Here is a 26659-nt window from a genome sequence, read left to right as displayed (position 1 = left end):
TTTTAAATATTATCACTGTGATATTTATTTATTGATGTTGAAAACAGGAGATGCAAATGTGTCTTTTATGTCTATTACCATTACATTGCATAATACCATTGGTAATCCTACAAAGCACCTTGTCACTTTAAAAATGAAAAAAATGCACCTTTGAAAAAAATGTTTAAAATGCCCAGGTGTGATTGCTGCTAGCGTCATGTGATCAAGGGCCCACGGGCTCGAAACGCGTAATGGCTGTGTAAACACTTGTGAGCGGACGAATAAAGATCCTTTTGAAGCACCTAATCGTGGTCTGGGCTCCTACCTGCAGCGGGAACGAGTGCAAGCAAAGGGAGTTGAAGTAATATATATATATCTATATATATATATATATATATATATTCGCTGAAAAAACCATAGGTTTCACACACGTTATAGTTAGGAATTAGCATTTAAAAAACCTTGCAAATTCACTGAAAAAACCATAGGTTTCACACATGTTATAGTTAGCGGAAATTTTACTGATAAAAAACCAATGAAATTCCCCCGTTATAGTTAGTGCAGGCAACTATAACTCACGCGACCGCAATCCTCTGCTGATGCTAATACTGTATTTAGACACTTATTTGCCCATGTCTTCTTCCATAAATTTTTAGCTATACATATATTACAAATATTTTTTTTTCATAAAGACACATATGTCATCAGCAGAAGATTGCGGTCGCGTGAGTTATAGTTGCCTGCACTAACTATAACGGGGGAATTTCATTGGTTTTTTATCAGTAAAATTTCCGCTAACTATAACATGTGTGAAACCTATGGTTTTTTCAGTGAATTTGCAAGGTTTTTTAAATGCTAATTCCTAACTATAACGTGTGTGAAACCTATGGTTTTTTCAGTGAATTAGTACGGTTTTTTAAATGCTAAGTTACTTTACGCCATTCGTGGCGTGCGCGCCCACTTAACGCACCGTGCGCGCACAGTGAGCACGCGGTGCGCTTCGCGCACCGCGCGCCCACTTTACGCAGTTAGTGCCGTGCACGCACGGTGGGCACGCGGTGCGCTACGCGCACCGCGTGCCCACATTACGCTAGATGGGCCATGTACGCACGATGCGCTTCGCGCACCGTGCGCACATGGAGGACATATGATGCACTTCGTTTTGAAAGGTAATATTTTAATTTTTAACAGCTGTTAAAAGCCATGCACAAATGGTGCCCTTTGGGCACCATTTGCACACGGGGTGGGGAGAGTGTGGATAATTTTTTTTTTTTTACATATTTTTTTACCGTACGCGTACGGTAAGCGTAATCGGCGAAATTAGCGAAAAAATAAAAATTCCGTTTTTGGCCTTGGGGGATCTTTGGGGACTCCCTCATCATGGCTAGGTGCTTTGGAGCTGTCCAAACAGCCCCTTTACATGTTTTTGTCCGTGGTTTTTTAATCCACACTCTCAGTGCGAGAGAGAAAATGGCGGCCGCCGCTTCCTGGTTTCGGCCGATTCGAAGATCTAAGAGCCAATCAGAATCGCGCTCGCGCACGCCACCGTACGCGTACGGTAAGCGCACCGTAAGCGCACCGTAAGCTGGCTCAGATATATATATTGATTTAAAGGCTATTTTCTCAGAATCTACTGAACAGATTTACACCAAACCTACAAAAGGCACTTCCTTGACCTGAGGACTACCTCTCTGCCAAATTTCTAGTAATTCTGTTCAGCCGTTCGGGCTGTAGCTGTGTCTAAAGGTCCTATGGGAAAATGCATGGGAAAAACGCGTTTTGGGACCCCCCTTTTATCTCAGCCCCCGCTTGACGAATCCCCCCGAGACTTTCAGGGTAGGAGCGGAGCGTAGCGCCCCACCTATTTTGAAAAATTTGCGAGGATTCGTCGACCGGCGCAAAAGTTATTCAAAATAGAATGTTGCGGATTTCCTATGGAAACGTGGTCCTAACTATAACTACCTACTGGCGACCGCCAGTAGGTAATGTAGAGAGAGAGAGAGAGATACATATATATATATAGATATAGATATATCCACTAATTCGTCTCCAGTAATCCCAAGAAACCACAGCACTCCGGAATTGCTGTTGTCAACAAAACATGTTTATTTGGCCAGCAGATTCAATAAAACACCAAGGCGTTTTGGTGCCTGAAAGCACCTTTGTCACGGCGTTCGTTTCTAGCAACATGCATTTTTTTATACACTTTGTTCGTACTAGTGTTTGCATAAAGTTCATAACAACAAAAATAGGACTGCCTCATGAACTTGGCAGTCATCTTTTAACATGTTTGATAAAGACTGTGTACATTGCACGCAAATTCTTGTTTCAGCTAATGCATATTGCTAGAAACCAACACGGTGACAAAGGTGCTTTCAGGCACTGAAACGCGTTGGTGTTTTGGGGGAACACCATAGCTCTGTGGTGTTTCAGTCGAAGATCTCACCTGCTGTTAACAGGTTAAGTCTCTGGCTACATTCCTGAGAAAAATATCCAGGAATCTGCACAGTAAATCTGATTCCGGTCTGTTATTCGCAACACTATTGTAATCCCTGTTAGTTTCACCTGTCTGGGAATTATTGGGATGCCTGGTAATGGTAACCCCCGGGTAGGTAAATAACTGTATTATGGGGCATTCATTAACAGGGCTTAAATGAGGCTTGTCAGTGTCTTATTTGTTTCTTCTCTTTTGTGATCTGCACTCTGCAGTCCTCCAGGTTGTGACCTCTGCTAATGCCCTATACTAGTCCCTGCTTGTCGCCTGTTTCTTTTTGCCTTATCCCGTATTTTTGCAGCATGCATGCCAAGACACACACTGTTGTCATTGGGCATGCTTTGCATTTGTCTGTACTCTAAGAAGAAATTGCTGACTTTTCCATCTCTTGTCTTACATGCAGTCTATATCTCCTATTGCCTTACTTGTAGCAGTGTGATAATGCCACCTTCTCAGAGATCACCTACTGTTTCCTGGAGGTACCAACAGATGCATGCCAGTGCACCTGCTACTATTCCTTTCCCTATTTTGCCAAAATGTAGGTGCCTTATGTTCCAGACAATGTTTTCTTATTCCTAGTCCTACCCATTGCCTCCTCTTTCCTTCCTCCACCACAGGCACATCCCCTTAAGAATATATTTGTGGTCTTCTCTAGGTCCTTCTTATTGAGTCTTATAAAAATAACACATTCTTGTCTGTTATTTAAAATTCCCAAGGGAGAGACATAGTCCTGGTCCTCTCAGAGGATATATAATTATCTTCCCAGAGAGTAATTGATACAGTTTTAATGGGAGTGGGTACTTTCTCATAGACACATCAACAATTGGAGAAAAACCAGCATGAATATGTTTCAGCTGAGGCTTGATATCCAGGTGGGATTATTTGCGATCCGATAGAAGCCTAAAAAGACTAAGTTTGAAATAATTTTTTCATCAAAAAGACTTTGATTTCAGGCAGAAAATGTAAACAGAAGTTTCAGACGGGCACAGATATGGACTGAGGGTATTTATCTACTCTCTTTACCAGTACTATGTAGTTTGCTCGTTTTAGGTCAGTTTTCATTGGACAGTTGTGCAAGAAGAAAGTTTGCTTTTACTTTCAAAAGTCAAAACATTTATCACTTCTCTGAACTCTGTGAATCAGAAAAGATTCTTGCCAGGACAAGCGTTATCTGATTTTTTTAAAGAATATTTCTTCAAAATGCCTGAATTAAGCTTCCACAATTGGCCTGTTTACAAGAACAGCATGTCTGTCTGGAGGTATGGGATGGTCTGTCCACTGGAAGATATCCTGAAAGCTTGTAAAGCAGTGCATCCAGCTTTAAGGGTAAGAAAATATATCACATAACCCTTATATTGCTTTGGTGATTATCAGAAATTAGTAGGGACACAAAGATGGCAAGATGGCCCTGATGGCTTTTGGTTCCAGACAAGTTCCACTTCAGTGACATAAACATGAAGAGTGTCAGCCAGCTAGAGTGGAGGTGTGGATGAATACACAGCTTGATAAAGAACCCCAGCGTTTTTTCTTTCTGCAGTAGAAAGCTGCTTTCACTGTGCCAGTGATTCACAGACACAGACCTTTGAGATGATGCTGGTGTACCCAAGCCTTGCACTCCCTAAGAGACCCAAATGCAGTCTGTAACAGCAAAATGTCTAATTCCAACAACATTTCGAGACCTATTCATAATAATCCAGGCATTGTTAAGACCCACAAATATTTACAGGTTTACTAAATGAGGTTTGTGTAACTCAACTATATTTTCTGGTCAGTCTGGGATCTGAATCTCAATCACAAACACATGGAAGGGTTCAGGACTTCCACTCAAATTCAGGCTTGACAGCGCAGCTCTATGCAAGACATATTCTGAACATTTCTTTAAAATATATGTAGCGTGGGCTTTGGCTCCACCCAAAGGGGTATTACTGTCTCATCTCATGCTATTGGCTATTTGGTCTATCCTTCCACCTTCTGGGAAGTGTTTCTATTGCAATGCATCAGGGACTATTTTACACCTCAAAACTACACTCAATCATCACGATTTGTGCAACATTCAATTATTTATCTCTTAAATAATTCTATACTGAAAGCCTTCCTTTTTTATTATTTTTTTCCCCAGCCTAGGCAACAATAATATGAATGTTTGCATGCATTGGCAAATTAAAGCCAGATCTTGCCGATTCTTCATTTCTTTATATCATCTCCTGCAGTGAAATAACTTTTTTTTTAAATGTAACACTTAGCATGTCCCTGTCTCCAGGAGTTACTGCCAACCTAACTTTGAGCTCCCAATCACTGTCCTGTAAGGAAATAGTAACAGTGCAATATCTGAAACTATATTTAGCAGCAGAAGATATTCCGATTACCAGCTTTATTTAATCCAAAATAGGAAAGCAGCATTTGCTGTGCGTTTTCACCCCGGGCCAGCTGACTGTCTGTTAACTAAGATAAAAAAGGTATCTTCTGTTGCTATCTGGGTTTTTACTGCTGCTTCAGATTGTATTCTGTATATTATATCCAAAGCATGAGAAACATTGTCCGTATACAGCAGCCACCAATAGTCTGTTCTTTATTTTTACAGAATTAAAACAAGAATCACCACAGACGAGCATTATTACTTTGATTTAAACAGACAAATGTATGAGGTAGATCCATGTCACACTCAAATATAAATAGGTAGCCTTTCAATTACACAACAAGGCACATCTTTAAACATACAATAAATAATAGGATAAATGAATTGTGGAATGTAAAATTATAACTACGCCAGCAAAGTTTTGCTCTTCACAAAGTTTGTACTTAGCACAACTTCTTCTATTGTTTCCCCCCCAAAAATGCTTTACTTGTTTTAGAAAAATAACAATACGAACTAAAGGACTGCCCAGAGATGCCGATAGTGGTCTAATTTTGAAATATAATTTACTATACAAAGAATAAGGCACTGAGGCCGTCACAGGTAGAAACAATTCAAACGATACACTGTCCTAGCGAGTCACAATTAAATTACAGTGTAAATCACATTTATTAGTTAGAAATATTTTCCCTGTTAAATTATTTACTCCGTCTACTACAATAAAACTACATCAACAAGAACCTTTCACCGATTTGTCTTGTCTTTGATCAAAGATTTCTAACAGTTCTAAAAATGCATATGCAACTTCTGCATTACATATGTATGTATATACAGATATTTTTTTTAAAGTCCTTCCAATTCTTATCTGCAGGATCAGTTTTTTTTAACCACGCTCAAAATGTCTTTTAGTACATCATACACATCGCAGATATTTTAGTGTTTAACAGAAAAGTCTGCACCTGTGGAAGCATTGTACCTTATCAGCGAAGTGCTGGATGATAAACGCTCTGTTCGACATTCTTGGCTTCTCAAATAGGGGATTCTTCTCAATGTAGTTATTGTAGAGCTTCTGGAGCCAATTATGGTCAGTCCCCTGCGGTAACTAAAATTAAATAAAAAAAAGAATCATCTGTCCTACACTACAATTAAGATTATGCGGCAGGAAAATGCATTGGACACCGTACAGAAATGTTTTTTCACAGCTAAAGGGTTTTAAATGGTATCCAGATGCACTCATTTTCGTTGCCATCAAAGTACCCAAATAAGGATTTACAGAACCATCATTGTGGATTTTTACTTTACCAATGTGCACGTGCCATTGTGGTACATTTTCCACCATCATAAATTCAGAATTAGGGTCAGGACAGTGGCCATTTTTTTGGGACACACCTGCAAATGTGGTTCAACAGCCACAAACTAATCCATTTGTAAATGTATGCAAAAGTACTCCTGAGAAAGAAGGAGACAATGGCCTTTCCAGGTTGGAAATTGATTTAAAAAAATGTAGAAATTCACTTAAAAATTCCCAAAGTTATAGGGACATTATAGTTAGAAAATAAAATTTTAAAAAAACCTTAGAAATACATTATAAAAACAAAGGTTGCAGGGACGTTATAGTTAGGTTCAGATTTTACACACACAAAACCATAGAAATTCAGCAGCTATAGTTACCGGAGCTAAATATAACTTATGACCCCCCAAAATGCACTGCTTATGACCTCATATCTTACATCATTCACGACATGGTCAGTTATATCACTGATGACATCTTAAATGACATCACTGATGACATCATCTAGTGAGTGTAAGTGTTTAGTAGAAATGTTGAGACATAAAGATATATACTAGGTTAATGCAAAAGATAAATTAATTCTTCAGTACGACTAGTGGCACTACTTCTAACATATGTTTTCTGATCTATAATCCCGTTTTTAAAGCAGGTTTAATATTTATCAGTAAACTAGCTTCTACAGTGACACATCTCCCCTGCTAATGTATGTGTATGGTAGTGCCTTGCATCAACCTAAGCTGTTCATTGAAGCTTCACGCCACAGTGATGGCTGAGTATAGCTCTGTTTTATGACATACAGCACAGTTTCCTTAGACCTTTGTCCTTGTGATAAATTACTGTAGCAGTAGATTGCAATAAATTTCTCTGTTCACTAAGACCTTTCTCTATGGTGATGGCTCAGTATAGTAGACATTTACAACACTCACCTCAATACTCACACTTTTGTCCAAGATAAATAATAATTTGACTAGTGGGCTGCGCAGTGGCGCTTTGGAAGATCTTCTTCTCCCTCCCTCCTACTTGAATCTATTCTATTTTATATTTTAATTACACTTTTTATTGTTCATATCTTTAAGTAACCCTTTGGCCTTTATTCAATTTTGTTTTTTGTTTACTTAGTCCCTTTTATTCAGTTTTGGGTGTTAAGTTGTGGTTAGTGAGAAGTTACAAGAAGGAGAATTTTAAATCTACTTTCAATTTAGGATGGTGATGTCGCATACTTCTACGGCTGAACTAACTTGTTTCTCCTTATTGTTTTGTAAGAATCTAGGAAGTTGAGATTGAGGATCTGCTCCTTATTCACCACAATAGAAATATTGTGCACCTGAGCGGACAGATGTTCCAGAGAACAACCACCACTCCTAGTTATCCAGAGTTGACAGAGATAGCCTCCGTCACTATAATCACAGATGTACGAATGTGGGTACAGATCGACTGAGAATTGAGACCTTTTCAATTGTAGCTTCTATGTATGAAACTGTACTGGTTCTGGTTATTTGCTCATTGATAATGAGGTTTACTTTTGACTTATGGTACTATACCGTAATTTGCCTTTAATTGAAACATGTTGACAGGATTGCACTTAGGTGCTATACCTACATTGTGAAATGATGCGCTAGTCAGATAATCTCATCACCGATACGCCATAATGCTATGCAATGAATGATTTGGCACAATTGTATGCATTCACACACTGAGAGTATTAATTAAGGTTCAGCAGACAACACTGACATTTTGTGTAACACCGTCTTGACCACTATGTGTGCATTATTTCTGATGGAATGCGTGATTATTATAACTTCTTCTCCCTTTGAACCCAACTTTATTGACAAAAGTACATCCAGATACCTTCCAAAAATGCATATTATTTTGGATGAATTACCTTATATGTGGTATGATTTGATATGTTGGGTTAAACGGCTCACTTGTGGAGTACAAGAAGTTAAACGTATCACTTTATGGATGTGTATATTTTGTTTATGTTGTTTTATCACATCATGCCTGACGTTGTTACCTGTGCCTTGACACGATGTCAGGGTCATGTGATCAAGACCACGGCTGTGGTCGAAACGCATATTTTTTCTGGCAAGAAATAAACTACCTTTTTGCTGATCAGAGGGGCTCGTGGATTTTCGTTATCGAGAAGGGGAGATATATCCATCCTCATATAATAAGCAATTCAACTATTAGATTAGGTTTGTGAGAGTAATCAGATGTGGTCTTACTAAACCTATATGAAGTGACATTATTTATTCTCCAGCTCAACTTATTTACTCTTTAAATCAAGCCGGATGTTTCATACATGCCAGGTCACGATCAACCGTGTTCAATGTTAAATTTAATTGAAGGTGAAGACAATGTAATAACTAACCAGACATTCTTCGTCAAGCAGCTGCAGAATCCCCATTTTAGCTTCAATCAGGTCAATGACAGGCTGGTTATCATAGAAATCTATTAGAGTCCAAGGGATGTCTTCTTTCATGTACTCTTCTTGCTCAAGTTTAAAGACATGCTGAAGGGAAGTAAGGTACATATGTTAAGGAAATTCATTTCAACGGAAGTACAAGTTCAGCGAAATGCGTAAGAAAGACAGATACATGTATTCCATTAACGGTATCTACATTCACATGAATTACAAATGAAATTACTTCGAAAAAATAAATGCACCAACATTTCCTTGTAGGCGGTCAGCCACCGTCGAAACAAAATATGTCTGGAGCTACTTGCCTATGTCTCTCACTTGGATTACATTTTCAGAGTATGAAAATAAAATAGGAATAAACCAAATCATACTCGAGTGAGGCGCTACAAGGAGCCTTCCCTTTCGGCTCAGTTATCCATAAAAATACCCATAGTCTATGAAATGTGCACAGCAGGAAGTAAGTTTCCTAACAGATGTGAAATTGCCCCAGTAATATTGTCCGACATACTCATGAAATTGTCTGGATGAGCTTACCAGTCTCCACCATTAGCTTTGAAACTGGTCCACAATTGATCATTTAACTTAAAGGCCTTCTAATTATCGATTAGAAATAGATTCACATAATTAGCACCTAGAGTTGAACCTGGCCCTTTCTTTAGGTTCGTCCCAGATTATTGCCTTCCTTTGCTGAATCTGTTTTTGATGGCTTTAGCTCTCTGCACACTTTTACTCCAGAAAACTGGGTGCTGTAGAAAAAGTTAGAGGTGGCCAGGAAGAAGGCCGACACTGCCAGGGCCCTGGAGGAGAAAGGTTGGCCTTGGAAAAGAAAAATGCCTTGCTGGCTCATAAAATGAGTCAGAGAGAACTGGACTTGAAGGCAAGTCAGGCAACAGAGTCCAGCGATAACGGTGGCAGTAAAAATGGAGTGCCTAAGGAAAGTAAATAACCAATTACTTGGTGCCTAGTAATGCAGTGGGAAATATTATTGACAACTGGCATGCAGCATATGAGGAAGCCCTGCATAGACGAGCGAGGTAGTCCTCTAGAACAGAGGGTAGAATATAGCCTAGTTTCTCTTAGTTGGGAGGGCGACTCAGAGGGTAAGCTTGTGATCCCAGAAGGTTGGAATCGTCACCGCCACCAAATGGCAGTAAATGGAGTGCCTATCAGACCATGGTGGTGGAAAGGCTGGTTTCTCCAGGACAGAACATTCCTGGGCAGGTGTGTGGGGTTACTTAGTCCAACACAAGGACTTTGATTGCCCTATGGCCCTGGTGCTCCTGGAAAGGGGTGGGGGCGTGGTCCAGAGGAATAGTCAGTCCTAAGAGGCCCACTGACTGGACCTGGGAAATTAACTACTATCAGGGATAGAGGAGCTTGGTAGGGCGGCCAACCGGGATGCCCCCACAAGGGCCAGGTTTCTGGAGATACTCTTCCTAAACACAGAATATGGAGACTCAGCTGGAGAGCCTGGGAAGGAGGTGAAGACAATCCACAGTTGGAGGACCAGTGGATTGGGTGACCTGCTTCCAGACAAAACTGACTCTGGTGAGGGTCCCTCTGTCCTGGAGGTGCTGCCTGTGCTTTCCCAAAGACCTAAGGCAGGGACAGGAGACATGCATCAGACATACCTATGCCTGACACAGACAGATTGTGCCATGCCTTGAGCGGGGTAGTTGTTCCCCTGTGGAAGTCCTGGCTTCTCAGGCACTTGTTCAGCCACCGGGCACATACACTAGGCTGAGAGGCCAGTCTTAGAACACCACCCCTGGGAAGGCAGGAGAGAAAGTTAAAGTAGGGTGCTTATCATCCGGGCTAGTGCCCACACTCTGAGAAAACGAAGGGGTCAGGGAATTCAGGAGCCAGAGGGGTTACTCCTTGCTAACCCCAAGGCTTGAAGTGAGACCTGCACAAGGCCCCAACTTGGAGCCTTCACCTGGCAGTGGATGACTCAGGGCCTGGCTTTGACACAGACAGTTGTCAGTGTCCTCTGTTGATTGTTGTCCTTATGTGTAGAGTTTTCCTTGGTTTGGGGAAAGAAGTATGATCCAAGGTGTGGAATGCGCCCAATCGCCATTGGCCACAGTGGTACTGTCTGCCTATTGGGACGCATCTGTGAGCAAGCTAAGGTCAGGCGCCTCACAGATGAGGAGAAGGGACCCTCATGGGTCAGATCAGTCACCTTAAATGATGTTGGCAGAAGGGGTCAAATTAGGTTCAGAGGGCCAAAGGACTGACAAGGGCCACTGTAGAATAGTCTAATTGTTCATGTTCTATCGCCTGAGCAGGGAAGCCCATCAAGGTATTGATTAGTATACCCTAGTTTTTGTCTGGAGGGATTCCATGTTGGACCTGCTCCTTTCTGAAGTGTCAGCGCAGATTTGTGCTTTCCTGTGCTGTACTCATTTTGGTTGGATTTAGGACTCTGCATCCTTTTTACTCCTGCTAATCAGTGGTGACATGCTTGTGCTCTCCCTCTTAAACCCCTGATTACGCCACTTAATTTATGTGTAAATGCTTAGTAAAAAGTACAAAAAGTACCCAGGGCAATGGTACTAGTGAGCTGCAGCACTCATTGTGCCACCCACTAAAGTAGAACTGTAAAACATGTCTTAGACCTCCCACAAACACTTTTAGAAGTAACAAAGAGAGGCCTGACACACTCTTGGCCTTCCAATCAATGCCCATTGTTTAGGAGACTAGCTTTTGATATAGAGGATCTAGGGACACTCATATGAGTGTAGAGCCAACTACACCGCTTTGAGGTAAACTGGGAGAAAAGGATAAGTGTGTCCTCCAAATGCTCTATTATTGTTTAATATTTATAAGTTGCACTGATATCTCAAATGTGAGAAAAATTTGATCCATATACACAAATGGTCCTGTAACAGTGTTTTTATTATTTTTCACACTTCCATCCTACAAGCCACAAGCTGTCAGCCCAAAAATACAATAACAAATATTCCCAAAAATGACTTCTGCAGAACCCATAACAGGAACATTCGTGTATGTGGATCAGATATCAGCGCAACATTTAAAAATTAAACAATAATAGATCATTTAGAGGCCACACTCATCCTTTTCTCCTAGACTATAGTTTTAAACTGGCATTTCGATCTGGCAAAATAAACATTTGCAAGGCCTAGACCATTCTTTTTGATACAGATAAATCACCCTTAAGGTAGGTCTTAAAGCATCCCAGGGCAGGGTGCTTGCTATTTACAAAATAAGACATATGTACTTAAGTTTTACATATCTTGGCAGTGAAAATCTCCTAAAGTTGTTTTTGACTGTGGCAAGACTAACTCTCTCATAGACTAACACTAAGTTACCTTATCACACTAAACTGATAACTTTGGGAGTCAATGCAGAAATAGGTCTTCCACTCATCTGAATTGCAATTTAACATCCTCTTTAATGGTAAAGTTAGATTTTAAGTTACTATTTTTGAAATGGCACTTTTAGAAAGTTGGCATTTTCTTGCCTAAAACAAGTGTGCCTCTCTGCCAGTGCCCAGGTTCACATAACAACTAGTAGGACTTCTATGGTGTGATGTGTACTTCTTCCAGACAGGAAACAAAAGGGCATTTTGTGTGAGGTGAAGGGTAGCAAGATGGCCTTAATTTTGCACTCAGTGCTTCCTGAGCTTCAAAGGGTAGCTTCAGGGCTGTGCCCACCCCCTTCCTGACTTCTGAAGCTCCCTGCTTTGTCAGTGGCAAATGCAGCTCACACCTGGGCCTGTCTTCCCTTTGTTACCCTAGACAGTTCAGAGCCAAACCCAGGAAAAGGGGAAGAACTGTCCACAATTAGTTTTGAGTTAGACAAAGTGAGTAACCTCAGCACACAGGCTGGCACTAGATATGAAAGTGGCACCCTCAGAAACTCTCATCAGAACACACCTTGACCTGGAGACTCACAAGCACGACTGCCCGGCTGCTAGAAGAAGGAAGACTGAACCGGCTTACCTTAAACCCAGGATCTCAGAATTGACTCTGCCTTCCCTGCAACGTCTCACCACCCTACCTGGACTGTGCTGCTGGCCTATGCTGGAGTGAGTCCTGACCTCCCAGAGATACCTTCCCAGGTCCTAGATTTGTGGCTGATGTCCAAGTGTGCTCCTCCAATCTGCAAACCACAAAGACTCAACTCCAGATGAAAATCCAGATGTTTTGGGATCTCTGCAGCTGCGAACGACCAGCCATATGTCCCACCAGCAAATAGGCTTAACGATGACCTGCTCTGCAAGCCAGCATTGACCTCCAGCATCTCCTTCCAACGCTAAGTTCCAACAGTGACCTGCTCTTCGGTCCGACAACGATCTCCTTGAGGCTCCCTCCAACGTGAACATCTGGCTGAGACTCCTCACATGGAACTGGACTGTGTGAAAAGGTAAACTTTCCACAGGGATGAACCTGGTCCCTGTATTTAACCCTTGCTCAATTGCGCTCAGCCTGAACTTTTGACTTTGACCGTATCTAGCGTGACCAGATAATCAAGAGTGGCACTTTGTGCTTCATGGTGCTATTTTTACCTGAAACTTTAAAAAAATCATAACTTCTGGACTATATTAATTTAAGTAGACTCTGTTCTTCTAAATTAGTTTGGGATTTTCTTGCATTGTGTTTAGGACTTTATCACTATTTCAGTGCTTTATTAATACTTTACACATCGCCCATAATTTAAGCCTGGCAGCTTTAGTGCCAAACTACCAGAAGGTTAAGCATAGGTTTATTTATTGAATTTTGTGGTTTGCCCTAGCGAGGACTGTGTTTATTACTTGATTGGGGCTCTCATGCCGCTCAATTAGTAACTTAATTTCTTACACCTAGCAACAATAAAACATGAGAGAGGGACAAGTTATGCCGCAAGAGGGGCTAGTTCTAATATTCCATCGAAATATATCTGGCTGATTAAATTTGTATGAGGATAAGTGAAAAATAATTTTGCATTGTATTGTGTTTTTTTTATTTAGCTCCCATATCAAACTAGTCTTCAGCAGCAATAAACCAGTTCACAGTATTTGCATATGTAAACAACAGGCAAGCAGCAAAATTAAATGAGGAAAGTTATGTTAATGCCTTCACTTCACTGCCACTTTCAGAGGAGCACTATGTACCCTAGTATAATAAACTCACTTTGACATACCATAAGAAGCATACATACAAATGAGAGAGGGAGCCGCTTGTAGTCCATGTAGCCTCCTCATGAGACAGACAAAATCATACAATGTTAACAGTTAAAAGTAAAAAAGAAAATGAATGGACTGGACACAGGGTAAAATAAGCAATTTTTATTAGGAGACAAGATTGATATGTAATGGCTGCCAGACATTTGGCCTCCAATTAGTTTAATCTCTGCAGTTATGTTAATTAATGGGTATCTATGTATACATGATCATCTCTGAAACGTTTGCACTGTCTGTTAAAAAGGTGTTTCATATTGTAGCCCATGTCCGATACTATGGAATCCAGGTAAGGTAAAAAATAGTGGAAGGTGGTACTTAGTGGTGATAATGGCCTTCGACATCCTCCACATGAACCTGGTCTACATATTTCAACCACCTCAGCACGCACCGGGTCTCGTGGCTTTTCTCAGGACCTACTAATGACAGATCCCTATGTGTTCAAGGTACTTCCTATACTTATTATATCAGTTGTCACTCTATTTGGTCTTTAAGTGAGAATGGTGAACCAAATGAGTTTAATAACTTATGCAAGTATAATAACTTACACTACACATTTCCTGGATACACATGCCCGATTGCATTAATGAAGGGCTTACTGGGGCCCCAATGGCAAGTAGGAGGTGGGCAGACCCTGTAGTCACATATTCGTCTAGTGTGCCAGGTCAGCTTGTGCACCTACTCGGACCTCTATGCTCTGCATCTTGAAGATTAAAATTTTACCATGTTCCCAATTCATAGGCAGGCACTGTCTGTCTTGTTTTTTTTCCTAGCTGTCAATGATTGCAGGCAAAGGTTGGTTGAGCACTCTATAGAAATTCATTAAAATTGTAAACCTATGTAGGGTTGGTGGTGGCCACCTTTGAATAGATTAATTCAACTATTCAATCTAGATTTATATATATTTTTTTTATAAACCCATATCTTGTTTTCTGTTAGGATGTGTATATTTTTCAGCATTAATTACTAAAGGAAACTACCTAATATGGAGGCAAATTACTGCCCACTTTCCTATTCCAGGTTAATTACGAACTTAACTTGACTGAAGCAGATCTGCAGACTGGTTCGTTGCAACGTTCTCTACTCTATTGCTCGCTTCAGAAGGTGGTTTATCATCTATTGGTCTTCCACTACATCCATTGAGGACTGCTGACTGATCATTTGGTATGCTTAGAAGTTTTTTAAGGAGATAAATGTTTATTTGATCTGCTTCTCAAGCCTATCTGCAGTGTTAATCCTGAATTCAAAGGAGACTTTTTCCAGTGGCAGGCCGTCCCTTCAAGTCAAGAAAAACTCCTCTAGGACCACCAGAAGACCAGGTTTTGACAATATGGTTGCCATCTTGAACTTGTCCTTGAGTCCTACTTCCATTCCTTGAAAACATGCTTTGCTTTGTTTCACTTATAAAAAAACCCACTTAATTTACCTGAGGATCAATTTAAGCCCATCTCCCCATTGTCTCGCCTGTCTAAGATTTTTTGAAAAGAAAGTCAATAGACAAATCTCTAATACTATTGATTCTGTAAAATTGTTAAATTCTTCTGGATTTGGATTTAGTGGCTTGCACAGCACAAAACGTCTTCTGCGGTCTGTTTCAGAATCACTTTTTGAAACTTCAGAACAGGAAGGGCAGCACTTTTTCTTGTGGAGTCAAGCGCAGATTTGATACTGTCTCTCTGACAGGGCCTATGTCCCTCTGGAGCAAGACCCTTTAAAAGGCCAATCTTCAGGCAGCAATGAAGTACAAAACCAAGTTCTTTTGAGTCATTTGCAGCTGTGTTTACAAATAGCCCACTCCACAGCAAACCAAGCAGTAGAATAGGAAGGGCATCTAGGCTAAGAATGTTTCAAAGGAGAGAATACATCCAAAGCAGATGTAATCCAGCTATTATTACCATTTACCTCAACTTCAACATACAGCTGTTTTTTGATGTCTGGAAGTGGTTGTTAAAGAAACAAGGAGTAGAGCCCAGATTCTCTTTGGTCAACCTGGACCACGATCTAAAATGCCCGCAAACGCTGTTCAGATTGATCAATAGATTTGGGATTTAGGAGAAGAAATGTAATTGTAAGCAGTATAATAGAATGGTCCGACCAGCCTAAAAGAATAGGTGCTTTGGCCAAAAAGAATAAATCAGGAGTGAAAATAGGGTCCGGAGACGCCCTGTTATGTGGCTTGCCTGCTCAGATCGCTGTATCAGACAGTGAATAGCTAGGCTTATTGTAGACTTGCTTTGATAGGGAAAACTGCTTGTTTACTATTTCCCACCAGGACAATGTTCCTCCCTTCTTCTATCGATGGACAGGCTCGTGTGAACAGGCTCTAACGAAACAGCAGCATTTAATAGGCATGTTATTCCTGTATTCCGCCTTCGTCATCGAACTCTTGCACTTTCATGCACACTTTCACCTCCTAACCCATTGCTAATAACAACTGATACCCCTTCAGTACAGACACGTCTCCACTCTCCTGACTCTGCATATCTGCTATGGCCACTTTTGGACTTATTTTGAAGGGAAGTTGTGCTTGTTTACATTTCTGGGAGATTAATGCACATCCCACCTTCTGTCAGTGGATGGGACTGTGTGTACAAGATCTTATGAAACTGTGTATAATCTGCTATTTGTTGCATGTGGTTCTAGTTTGAAATGTCTCCTTTTTCCACACGAACCTCCTCGCAGTGAGTAGCTGCTAAAGAGCTCTAACTGTATGTTCTTTCCCTCAAAACGCGAACACCTGTTTGGAAAATACTAATTGGCATGTTTGACTTTTATCTAAAGTGCACACATACTTCGAGTGGTGATTACCAAACATGAGGCACAACTAAGCTCAAACCACTCACACATGGGCAACACCTAATACATGGGTTTAATAATAGCCATGTCACATTGTGACTTAGGCCTCCGTGATAAACTGCCAAGTCAACATGTTGTGGCATTTAATATACACATCTCAACTTAAGCACGCCAACTGTAAATGTGCCTTGAATTAGCAAATCTCAGAGGCATAATGCTAAGATTAAAGAGCTAGAAGTTGCGCCAACTAGTCTCTTGCATCATTTTAGATCTTAATAAATAACAGTGTTTATAAGCCTGCATTTACTAAACTGGAACCCTCACAGCACACTATACAGAAGAGGGTCCCTGTCTATGGCACATAAGGTGTTTTGCTTCCCAGCAGTCTTGCTGTCTCATCACAAGACAACACGATGCTTGAAACCGATCTTAGGATTTCAACGCAGTTTGATGCACTATCCAGAAAGACCTCCCCAAAAGGAAATGCCTGCTGGAAATTGGCTAGCGAAGACAAAGCCTATGTCCTCTTGGAAGAAGGTCCATGGACATCAATTGGGGGTGCCAGGGGTCGCAGGTGCAACCCCTGACTTATCCTCAGGTACAGTTCTTGCGACTCCTGGTGCTCTGTTTGCAGGGGTTGCCACAATAAATTAAAGCAAACATGCTTACTTTAGATGGAGGTTTTTGTTTTGCAGTTCTACTGGTTGCATAGCTATAAGCAGAATGAAAGGAAGCAAACATCACAACTGGATGATGAGAGAAAAAGATGAAAATATGGATTGGGAACGAGAGAGTGAAGAAAAAAGAGAGGTTATAGAGATAGGCTTCCATCACAAATAAAGTGTTGGTGAGGCCTATAATGTTTTAATCAGATACAATGAGTAACTTCAAGTTTAAACTTTAATAAAAAAATGTTTTGCAGCATTGAATATGTACCTGGTTAAATCAACCGTTTGTTTTGTGAGATAGACGTGCATTTTTTAGTTTTTTAACAAACGTAGAATGGCAAAATTGCAAACAGTTTACACATTACTTTGATCTGAACCATATTTACACACTTATCTTAATTAAATTAAGATTCCTATCAGTTCTTGTATCATATCTGAAAGTTAGCATATAAAAGACATGCATTACATGCATTGGTATATTGACTATAGAATGAATGTTTTAAAAAAAATCTTGGTAGAGGCAAATAAGCATCCATTCTAAGTGAGCTATGAATGGCACATACAGAAGTGAAAACATGAAGTTGATGTTTCCGGGGAGCAATTCCATTGGCTCATACAGTAACGTCTGTTCAAAATCGTTTATGCTAAATTGCTGTCTTCATTAAGCTGCTAATAACCTCAATGGGTGGATGCACCTCCCATAGACAGCTGTACATAGTGTGTGCTACGAGTTCTAAAGCAACCAATGCTCAAATAGCGGATACTTTCATTCTACTGACCTCTATGACAAGCAGTGGCATAGCCAATAGTTCTCGCCTTTGGGACCTTATAAGTATTTAATTATGCAGCACAATATTCTTGGTGCAACATCAACTGTTGCATGGCTAAACACTTATAATGTCCCAAAGGCGAGACCTATTGGCTATGCCAATGCTTGTTAGAACCAGTCAGCCACACAGTATCAGGAGTTACATAAGAAAACTTGGCGGGACGTTCCTATTTGTCTCCAAAGTCCAGAGAAGTCTGCTCTCTGTTATTGTAACATCTCTATTCTCTACCTAGAATATTAAACACGTGAGAAGGCTTCCCTCATGCGGTCATCAACCCATGCATTCCACTTTATAGGGCAATTTCTCTTATTTTATGGTTGTTCTATTTTACTTTTTTAGCAATAATGCGTCTTTGCATCTCGTTCTTTTTATACGGTTATCCTATTGTATGTTGTTTGACGTCACGACACTCTTAAAATACCACTTACTCCAATGCAGCAATATATTACAGACGTCAACTTTGGGGTTACCTAGACACGGACCAGAGCCTTATTGGAACTTTGGAGGAAACAAGATTTTCACTAGGGTCCAAAAAAGTTACTTTTTATGCCCAGAGTAAGTCCCATGCTCGACGGGTAGTCTGTATTTTTGTTATTTTTTAAATGCATGACTGTCGTTGTCAAAATGGACGACAGCAACCTAACTCCTCCCCCCGTAACTGCCACACCTGGGGACAGGTTTGTAACTGAGAAGTCTCAGTTGGACGCATTGACTTTAACGGGATCACACAGTAAGGCAACTCCGCTTTTATGAAATGATTAAGTTGTAATTGTAAAAACTCCTTAAGCTTTGAATGTCCTTATCTCTAAAGTGCTACCCACTGGGACAGAGCGGCTCAGCCACTGCCCTGACCTTGCCTCGCTCTGGGAGGGGGTTAGTGAGACGCGGTACATCGATAGGATTGGGCAGAGAGGAGTAGGGTTGGAGCAGAGTCATTCGCATATGAGTTCCCCACCTTAACCATAAGGGCCCGCCAGGCAGTTTCCGATGCTCCGGGGACCTGGGTCCATGTCAGCCCGCACACGGAGCTCCGAGGCGCACTGGGTGAGCTTCGCCCACCTCGCACAGTTTGTAAATAAATATCGTCAGCCTGAGAGGAGGCGCCACAGCGTGGACACTGAACGCAAGTGTGTGAGTCACCAATGGTAGCCCAGCCGCCGTTCCAAAGAAACCCAGCAGCGAGGGACGGCAGGTTAGGGCCCACCCAAAACAGTCATGCTTTCTATCCCTCAAGTATCAAAAAGGAAGCTCAACATCCTGGGATTATGGGCAAATCACTTAATCTCACCGTGCATAAAAAAATAAATGAATATGTCCGTCTGTAATGCAAGTGGTGCTCATGTAAAGCGCTATGATATTTTGGGTCAAATTTGCGCTATTGAAAACAACTTTCAACCCTTTAAGCATAATTTAACAAAGTTTCTGTATTAGGGCAGCAAGCTCACCTTTCACACCAGTAATGGAACATACGAATTCAAAGCGAAAAAATAAAAAGTATGACTGTCCAAAAAAGTAGGAAAAATTGCAAGTTTACGTGTCAGAGTAAAAACAGCTGTACTGAGAAAGCATCGCTTAATTAAAGAGCTGCCTGGGTAATATGGATTGCCTTAAAACAATACAAAATTTTGAATGGTGTTGCATTACGCGGAGCAACCAATTTCCTGAGGAAAAAGGTAAGTAAAGAAAATGATGCACTGTTATGTCGTAGAACAATGAGGATGCCAGTGGTATTTATTTACCTACAAAGGAGATCTGGGTATACTGGCAAAAAACAAACACATCGTGTCCATAACAAGCGGAAGTAAAACGCTACGTTGTGCAGGATGAGAGCGTGCCTCGACTCTGTCATGTGCGAGGTTAAAGATTGGATGTGAAGGGCTCAAAGGGGTTTCAGTGGCGCGTTTCCCTTGTGGGAGCGAGCTGTGAAACCATCTGTTTGCAAGTTAATTACAAACAGATGGTTTCAAAGCTCGCTCCCGCAAGGGAATTGCCAAACGAGCACGTGTTGCTATTCAAAGCAATGCAATGCGTGCACGTTTTTTGCCTGAAAAACTGAATCGATTTCTAAAGGTCTCCTCCTATGCAGCGCATGCGCGCTGCGTAGGCAAGACCTGAAAAGGGCAAATAAGACCATGATAGGCATTATTGGAATGTCCATTATAATTGTGTGCAACCGTTAGAAGGTCGTTAGTTCTTGTGAAAGGAAAACAAGATATTAATGGAAGGGATTTAATCAGATTTTAATTTTAAAGCAATGTAATCCATAGTCCTGCAACTTCACCAGTGATCTTTCCTCTTTTTTGGTCAGGGTGAGGTTAAAAAATTATTTTAAAGTTCATTCGTCCAGGGACATGTAACGCCCTGCAACACATAATCTCATGATCAAGGCACGGTCGGTGCGTGACAGAGCATCATAGGAAGTGTCATGTTACACCACATATCCACATATTACAATACACATTTGAAGCATTAAAATGATAAATTTAGACAGTAAATGCGGCTAACACTCCAGAATGTACTTCCCTGAATGTGTGTCATGTAGTTCCTAATAATACATAGGACCTGTGCATTTAGGCCACACAAATCTAAGGGATTGGTGTTCAGACTGATTCCAGACACCCCCATAGGATATGTTAGCCTATAGACCAGCTAGCTCACAGTGCCACCATAAGCCCCCTAACCTTACAAAACAGCAATAGTTTCTGGCAACTATTGAACATGACAACCCTTGATCCTTCAGCGATCGTGGAAACAGTACAGTACTTTTCGCTCAGTCAACCATGCTCACTCTGTCTAAGGGAAATACACAGAATAAAAGACGGGGACTTTTTCAATAAGCATTTATTGAACCAGCGTCATTCTAGTATAAAACATGTGTGCTGCGACAACCATTAGAAAGAAACAGATGTATAAGATTACAAGCCACCAACAGAGTAAATAAAAGGTAGAATTCTACCATGGTGCTAAGACAGTGAATATATGCAGGCACATAGATACATGACAGTAATCAAGCATATTCCTAAGAATCAAACCCTACCTAAGTGTACCTAGCATGTATGTGGGTGTAAAGCCAAGAATCCCCTATGAAAGAGCCAACCCGATTACCTGATGGGAGAGAACAAAGGATCCGATCTTGGTCTTGATTTGGACACCCCGCACAGGATGTCAGACCGGTGCGTATTGTAGCTTCTGCAGGCTAGGACCTCAGCATCTAGTGTGAGCATTGAAGCTTCTCCGCTGCCTATCTAGTGTTGGTATGTGTCTTTTATACCATAAAGATAGACTCGGGGTCTCTTAGAAAATCGATGTGGTGTAAGTATGATTATGTAAATGAACCTAGAACAATATCTGTGACTATGCAAAGTAGTTCTTCTGCCCTAGGATGAAGATGACCATGACATTTTACAAATAATCTGTTTATGCTGTTACGTACGTCATGTGTAGGGACTTTTCTAAGAATTCTCATGCATAATAAATGAGGCTAGTCTCCAAGTAACTGATCGATATTTATTCAGCACATAACGAGGTAAAAGGTCAGTGCTAGAACCGTTATGCAGAGCAAGGTAGGGCAAATGTAGTTAAAAGGTTGTGTAGCTACCCATCAGGAGGATGTTAAGTTCAACTAATGCTAAAATATGCCTGTCTAAAAAGCATAAAAAATATTATGATCAAAACTAGTGTAAAAATATTAAAAACATGATATATGTAAAAAATGAAGTTAAAGTTTAAAAAGCTCTATAAGTCCTCTAAATAGTAAATACACTGTTAAACCAACTGAGCACATCGAAAGCCATGGTGCTCAGTGGGAGCAGGAGAAAAATAAAACAACACAATGTTTTTGAATTCCAATTTGGCTTGTTTTGGAAAAAGGCCAAATTATTCCCATCACAAGGAGAGCCAAATCTTTATGTGTCCTGTTTGGGAGACGCAACATCACTGTCGCTTGCATTCGTAGTTGACGGTCCCTGTAACACCTCTTGAATCAGGTCAGTGGAGCAAAGGTGATCATCTTCAGTTCCCACAGCAGCCACTGAGGAAACACTCAAAACCTCTGTGATGGTTACAGAGCCGGGGTCAATTCCGCCAGGAGCTGAAGCATCCTGTGGAGACTCTAAGAATGCGTTCATCAACATGGGAATACGCTGAGGACACTGTAATACGTGGGCCTTTCAGGGGTCCAGTAGAACATCTACGTCCGGTGGCGCAACCGATGGAAGTGTTAGACATATGTCCAACACACATTTGTATATGCAGAATAGGCAGCGGAGCACAGGCAAGAGGCAGTCTACCCAGACTGGTCTGAATGACAGGAAGCAATGCTGGTTTAGCTCCCGAAGCAGAGGTGTGCCCAGCTGAAGTACCATGCGCTCACGGCAACGTCGCACCAGGAGTGCCTTTTCCATCTCTTGAGGAACTAGGCTGTACATTGCGTAGCAGGAAAATTAAAACCAGGATACCCACTACAAGTAGTAGGACTAGTGGAAGACCTCCAAAAACGCCTCCCAATATGAAGTGTATGAATGCTTGGATAACTTTAAAGATTGTCTGAAACGTACTTAACAGTCCAGAACCTCTGCTTTTAAATAGCCCTCGTAACAGACATGTTAAAGATACGATGAACCATTTGCCTGAAATGGAGTGGGAAGTTCATATGGACTAGCGCCTGTATCTCAGATGAAGACCTCGCAACCTGGAGTCCCTCGGGCTGAGGTTAAGGCCACATCCTTCTGCAAAAGCATGGCTTTCAGTCTGCTAAGAGGATCAAACCGCATAAAGGAAATATTCAATGAAGGCCATTCCGTTGCCTCCCTAACTGTGTGGGATGGTGGAAACAATACTTGCATACAACAAGTAACCCTGGAACTTACAGTGACAAGATATACAATGCCTTGTACCATCCCACAGCAACCTTGATTATTCAGCATCAAATAGCTTCCATTAGAAAGCAGCTTGAACACTGGATGAATCATGGCAGCTGGGGAACCCTTCAAATTACATGATAAGTTGGCAACCGAAGCATTGCAAGGTCCGTGAAGCAAAATATAATTGCAAACTAGAGACCCACTTAAAGCAGTTTCACATTCTGGACCACTGAGAAAAACTTTATTGTCCTCATTCCTGCATCTAAATCTGTACTGTAATTCTCAGTAATCATGTATAGATCCCTCTCCCAGCGCTTCATACCTGCGTACCAGCAGGTAGGCAGGTATGCAGATTTATTTTTATCAATACCAGATAGAGGTCCAAATAAAGAGTATTTTTGCCTACTAGCCAGGTGTTTTTAAATCTCTAAAAACACAACCCCCCACTCCTATCTCTCTCATTTGGTTTAGCCAATACCTATAGTGCACCCGCGTGCCCGTAGGTCATAGCACGCCCCATCCTGCAGCGGGACGGAAGAACCCAATGATGAAGCATGCCACCAAAGGGTAACTCTGGTGGGTGAAGGTTATTTGAAGAAATGTTTCTACCTTCCAGAACTGTTGAAGGGGAAACAAATTAAATGTCTTTGGACAGATTGAAGAATAGACAAATCATGTTCAGTTATATCTATAGCAGAAGACACAATGTTACTTGTGAATAAATTCTAGAAGATAGTGTGGTCATGCCATTGTCGGCTACAGCCAAAGCCTTTTCTAGGTTAAGCCTGTCAATCCCAAGCAATCTCTCAGCTGCCAACTGCTGGGATATTTTCCTTACCTCATTGTAAATAGCGTGCAAGAAGCCCTTTTGGCGTGGCTTCTGGGGACCTAACAAAAAATCCCTATGATCCATGTCATCTGAGAGTAAGAACAAGTGTTGTTTCACCTGGGACACTGTTGAGTTTTTTTTTCAGCCAGTGTAGGAATAACTTCCCAACACTGTAAGATGTCACCACCCTGAGTGTTCCGTTTGCACATAATGCCGGTCAGGACTATGAATACTGAACCCTTCGGTGGTACGCCTGAATCGTGACTGACACCTATTTGAGTCAATAGGCCAAGCCAGCCATCCCTTCCAATTAGGATCTGATTAATTGTATAGCATCTAATGTATCCTCGCTGTTTTGTTTGCAATTTTTGCATCCCTCAAAGTGTGTAAGTGAAGGAATCAGCGGTATATTCAAATCCTTAATCTTGGCCAGCCCAAGACAGGGAGTCTGTTGTACTGTCTCATTCAGGAAAATCATTTGATATGGAACTTGCCATTCTTTTGTCCCCCAGACCAATTTTGTGTCTAGAGTGACCCTCCAAAACTCGAAACCCTGTAAAGATAGCTGGGAAATAAAGGAAGCAGAGTATATCCGTTTTGTGTTAGTGAGCATATTTTTCTTTGCAGGTGTTGGTGCAAGATTTTAATAATAAGAGGTTGGGTCTGAAGTGTTAAACCCAGAAAAATAAGCAAACTTTTGTGCAAATAGGTTTGAACTACCTTTCGGCGGTGTTGGGCAATGTTCCCATTGATGGTAAGTGAAAACATTACGTGGGATACTTGCTTTGTGCAAGTAATGATGACCATAGTTTTGGTAACAAAACATGGTGTCAAAATTAGATGTTTCATCATACAATTCATTGGTTAAAACAGTAGCCTGTTCTATATCAGACAGCATAGTATTTACAGTTTCAAAGTCCCAATCATCAGAGAAAGTACTGGAGGTGATGATATCACTATAAGAAAGTTTAAATAAGTGTGGTATTTTTAAGAGTTCAGTAGGACCATAAACATCACAGGAAACTCTGTAGCAAACTATTCCTTCGGGAACTGGAACTGCTGTAATGTTCACTAAGGACAGGTCGCTTTGTTCACGGTGTGATGATGAATGCGGTTTCAGGACCATATTCAAATTCTGTGCTGCAGAGCGTTTTAGGAGATAATGCCCATTAAGGAGCAGGAAAAAGACAGTTACTATACCAATACAAAGTACTAGAAATAGTAGACCAATTGAAACCCAGAGTTGCATCCAGGGTGAAACAAAGTAAGTCTTCTCCAGCTAATGGTAGAACTCACAAATTCTTTGTTTGTGGGAAACAGGCGGTGGCGATAGCTCAGGTTCACTTGGATCCAATAAGAAAGTATCAAAATCGATAGAGTTGCCAGACGCAGTTCGATCTATCTTTGGCAGCTCAGCAGGTTTTGTAGAACTGGCAGATGTCTCCGTTTGAGACGTATTCACATAGATGTCGGTGTTAGGCCAAATAGAGTTCTGTGAGTTATTTGTAGATTGACGTCATTCAATTTCAACAGGTACAAGTTGCATTCTGTGGTTGATATCCCCTTCAGTTCATGGAGCAGAATCTTCAAACGTAATTAATCTTTCCATATAAACTTCCTGTATGGTAGTGAGAGATCTGGTGCTACCCAGGAGCCCACCCGGCCTACTATTCAGTATCGGCAACACAGTGTGGTTTGATCAGATCAATGGAGACAAATCACATTTCTTTCTTGCCAGCAGGGGGCGGAAGTACTACTGTTCTCGTTCCTTTGACAGCCAGGACAGGTACAGGTGCTCTGTAAGATGGCCCAAATTATTTTTTGTCCACAATATTTTCTCTGACCAGGTCCTCAATCTTCGGGATCTAGGCAAGTTTTGCCGGAACAGCTTTCACTTCCCCAGTGGCAGTGCGTTTTTCTTGGACGTTGCTTTGTAATGCCTGGAATTCATTGAGTTCCTGTCAAACAGTCAAATTATCATTGATGTCAAATGGTTTTTCATCCGCCACTGTGCTGCAACAGTTGAGTTCAGGTACCCACATTCTAATCCCGAGCATGACTTCAAATGCATTACGGCCTCCCAGGGAACTTCTTGGCACGTTGTTTAGCGCCCTCTGGACCCCATATAGGTGATTGACCTAACTTCTACCCCAGCCTAATACCCTTGCTGTTAAGGATTGCTTTAAGTCTCGGTTTTTCCTCTCCACAATCCAATTTCCCTCGGGATGATACAAAGAGGAGTACGGCAATGCAACACCCAAACCTACCATGGCTTCTTTATAAGCCAATGAGCTAAATGCAGGGCCACGGTCAGGATGTAATGTGCCAATTGCGAATGTCCCTATGAAGACTCACAAATCCTTTACAACAGTTCGGGCGTCAGCCGAGCGCTAAGGCCAAACCCACAGGAATCTACAGCATGAATCCACTGCCACTAGGATGTACCTGTAAGTCCAGTCAGATCCATGTTTGGTATTACTCTATCCCCCACTCTTGGATTTTGAGCGTACAGAATGTTTTGTGCATCTAACTTGTAGGAGTGCTTGAGTAGAAAACCTTTTGGCAAGGCTGAGCTGTTGTTGCACATAGCATTCACAGCTATCATTAACTGTCCGTCTATTCTCGTACTAGAACGAGTGATTGCAGAAACGCAGCAGTTCGCACTGTCGACTTGGCAGCTTCATCAGCCAGTGAATTTCCTTCAACGTGCACGTCAACACGCTGATGACCCAATGTGTGAATTACATGAGCCAGTGATAAGCCTTTTTTCAGCTCTGCCACTTTTTCCCAAAGCAACTTGTGCTTTATTGTGCAACCTTTGGAATCCCAAAACCCGTTTTGGCCCCAATAGCGGATATATTCATTGTATGACTGGAGACAGTAAAACAAACTGAAAACAATGAGTGTGGGGAATTCCCGATCCGTATGTTTTAGTGCCAGTATCAGGGTTTTT

The 26659-nt window shown here is 41.3% G+C and overlaps 1 protein-coding gene across 2 annotated transcripts in view; it reads right to left on the bottom strand.

Annotated features, from left to right (window-relative positions):
• MYO5C (myosin VC) overlaps positions 1-26659 on the bottom strand; it is a 1024918-nt gene that overhangs the window by 644901 nt on the left and 353358 nt on the right. For both annotated transcript variants that reach the window (XM_085644174.1, XM_085644175.1), the window contains exons 12-13: positions 8489-8629; positions 5803-5928 (exon numbers count right to left, since the gene is read on the bottom strand). In XM_085644174.1, coding sequence (XP_085500300.1) covers positions 5803-5928; positions 8489-8629 — 267 coding nt within the window. The remainder of the gene's footprint in view (positions 1-5802; positions 5929-8488; positions 8630-26659) is intronic.

The sequence above is a fragment of the Triturus cristatus genome, chromosome 3_1 (assembly GCF_964204655.1).
Source record: "Triturus cristatus chromosome 3_1, aTriCri1.1, whole genome shotgun sequence".
NCBI classification, from domain to species: Eukaryota; Metazoa; Chordata; class Amphibia; order Caudata; family Salamandridae; genus Triturus; species Triturus cristatus.
Note: the sequence above shows the minus strand (reverse complement) of the source record. Positions and strands in the feature narration are given on the sequence as shown.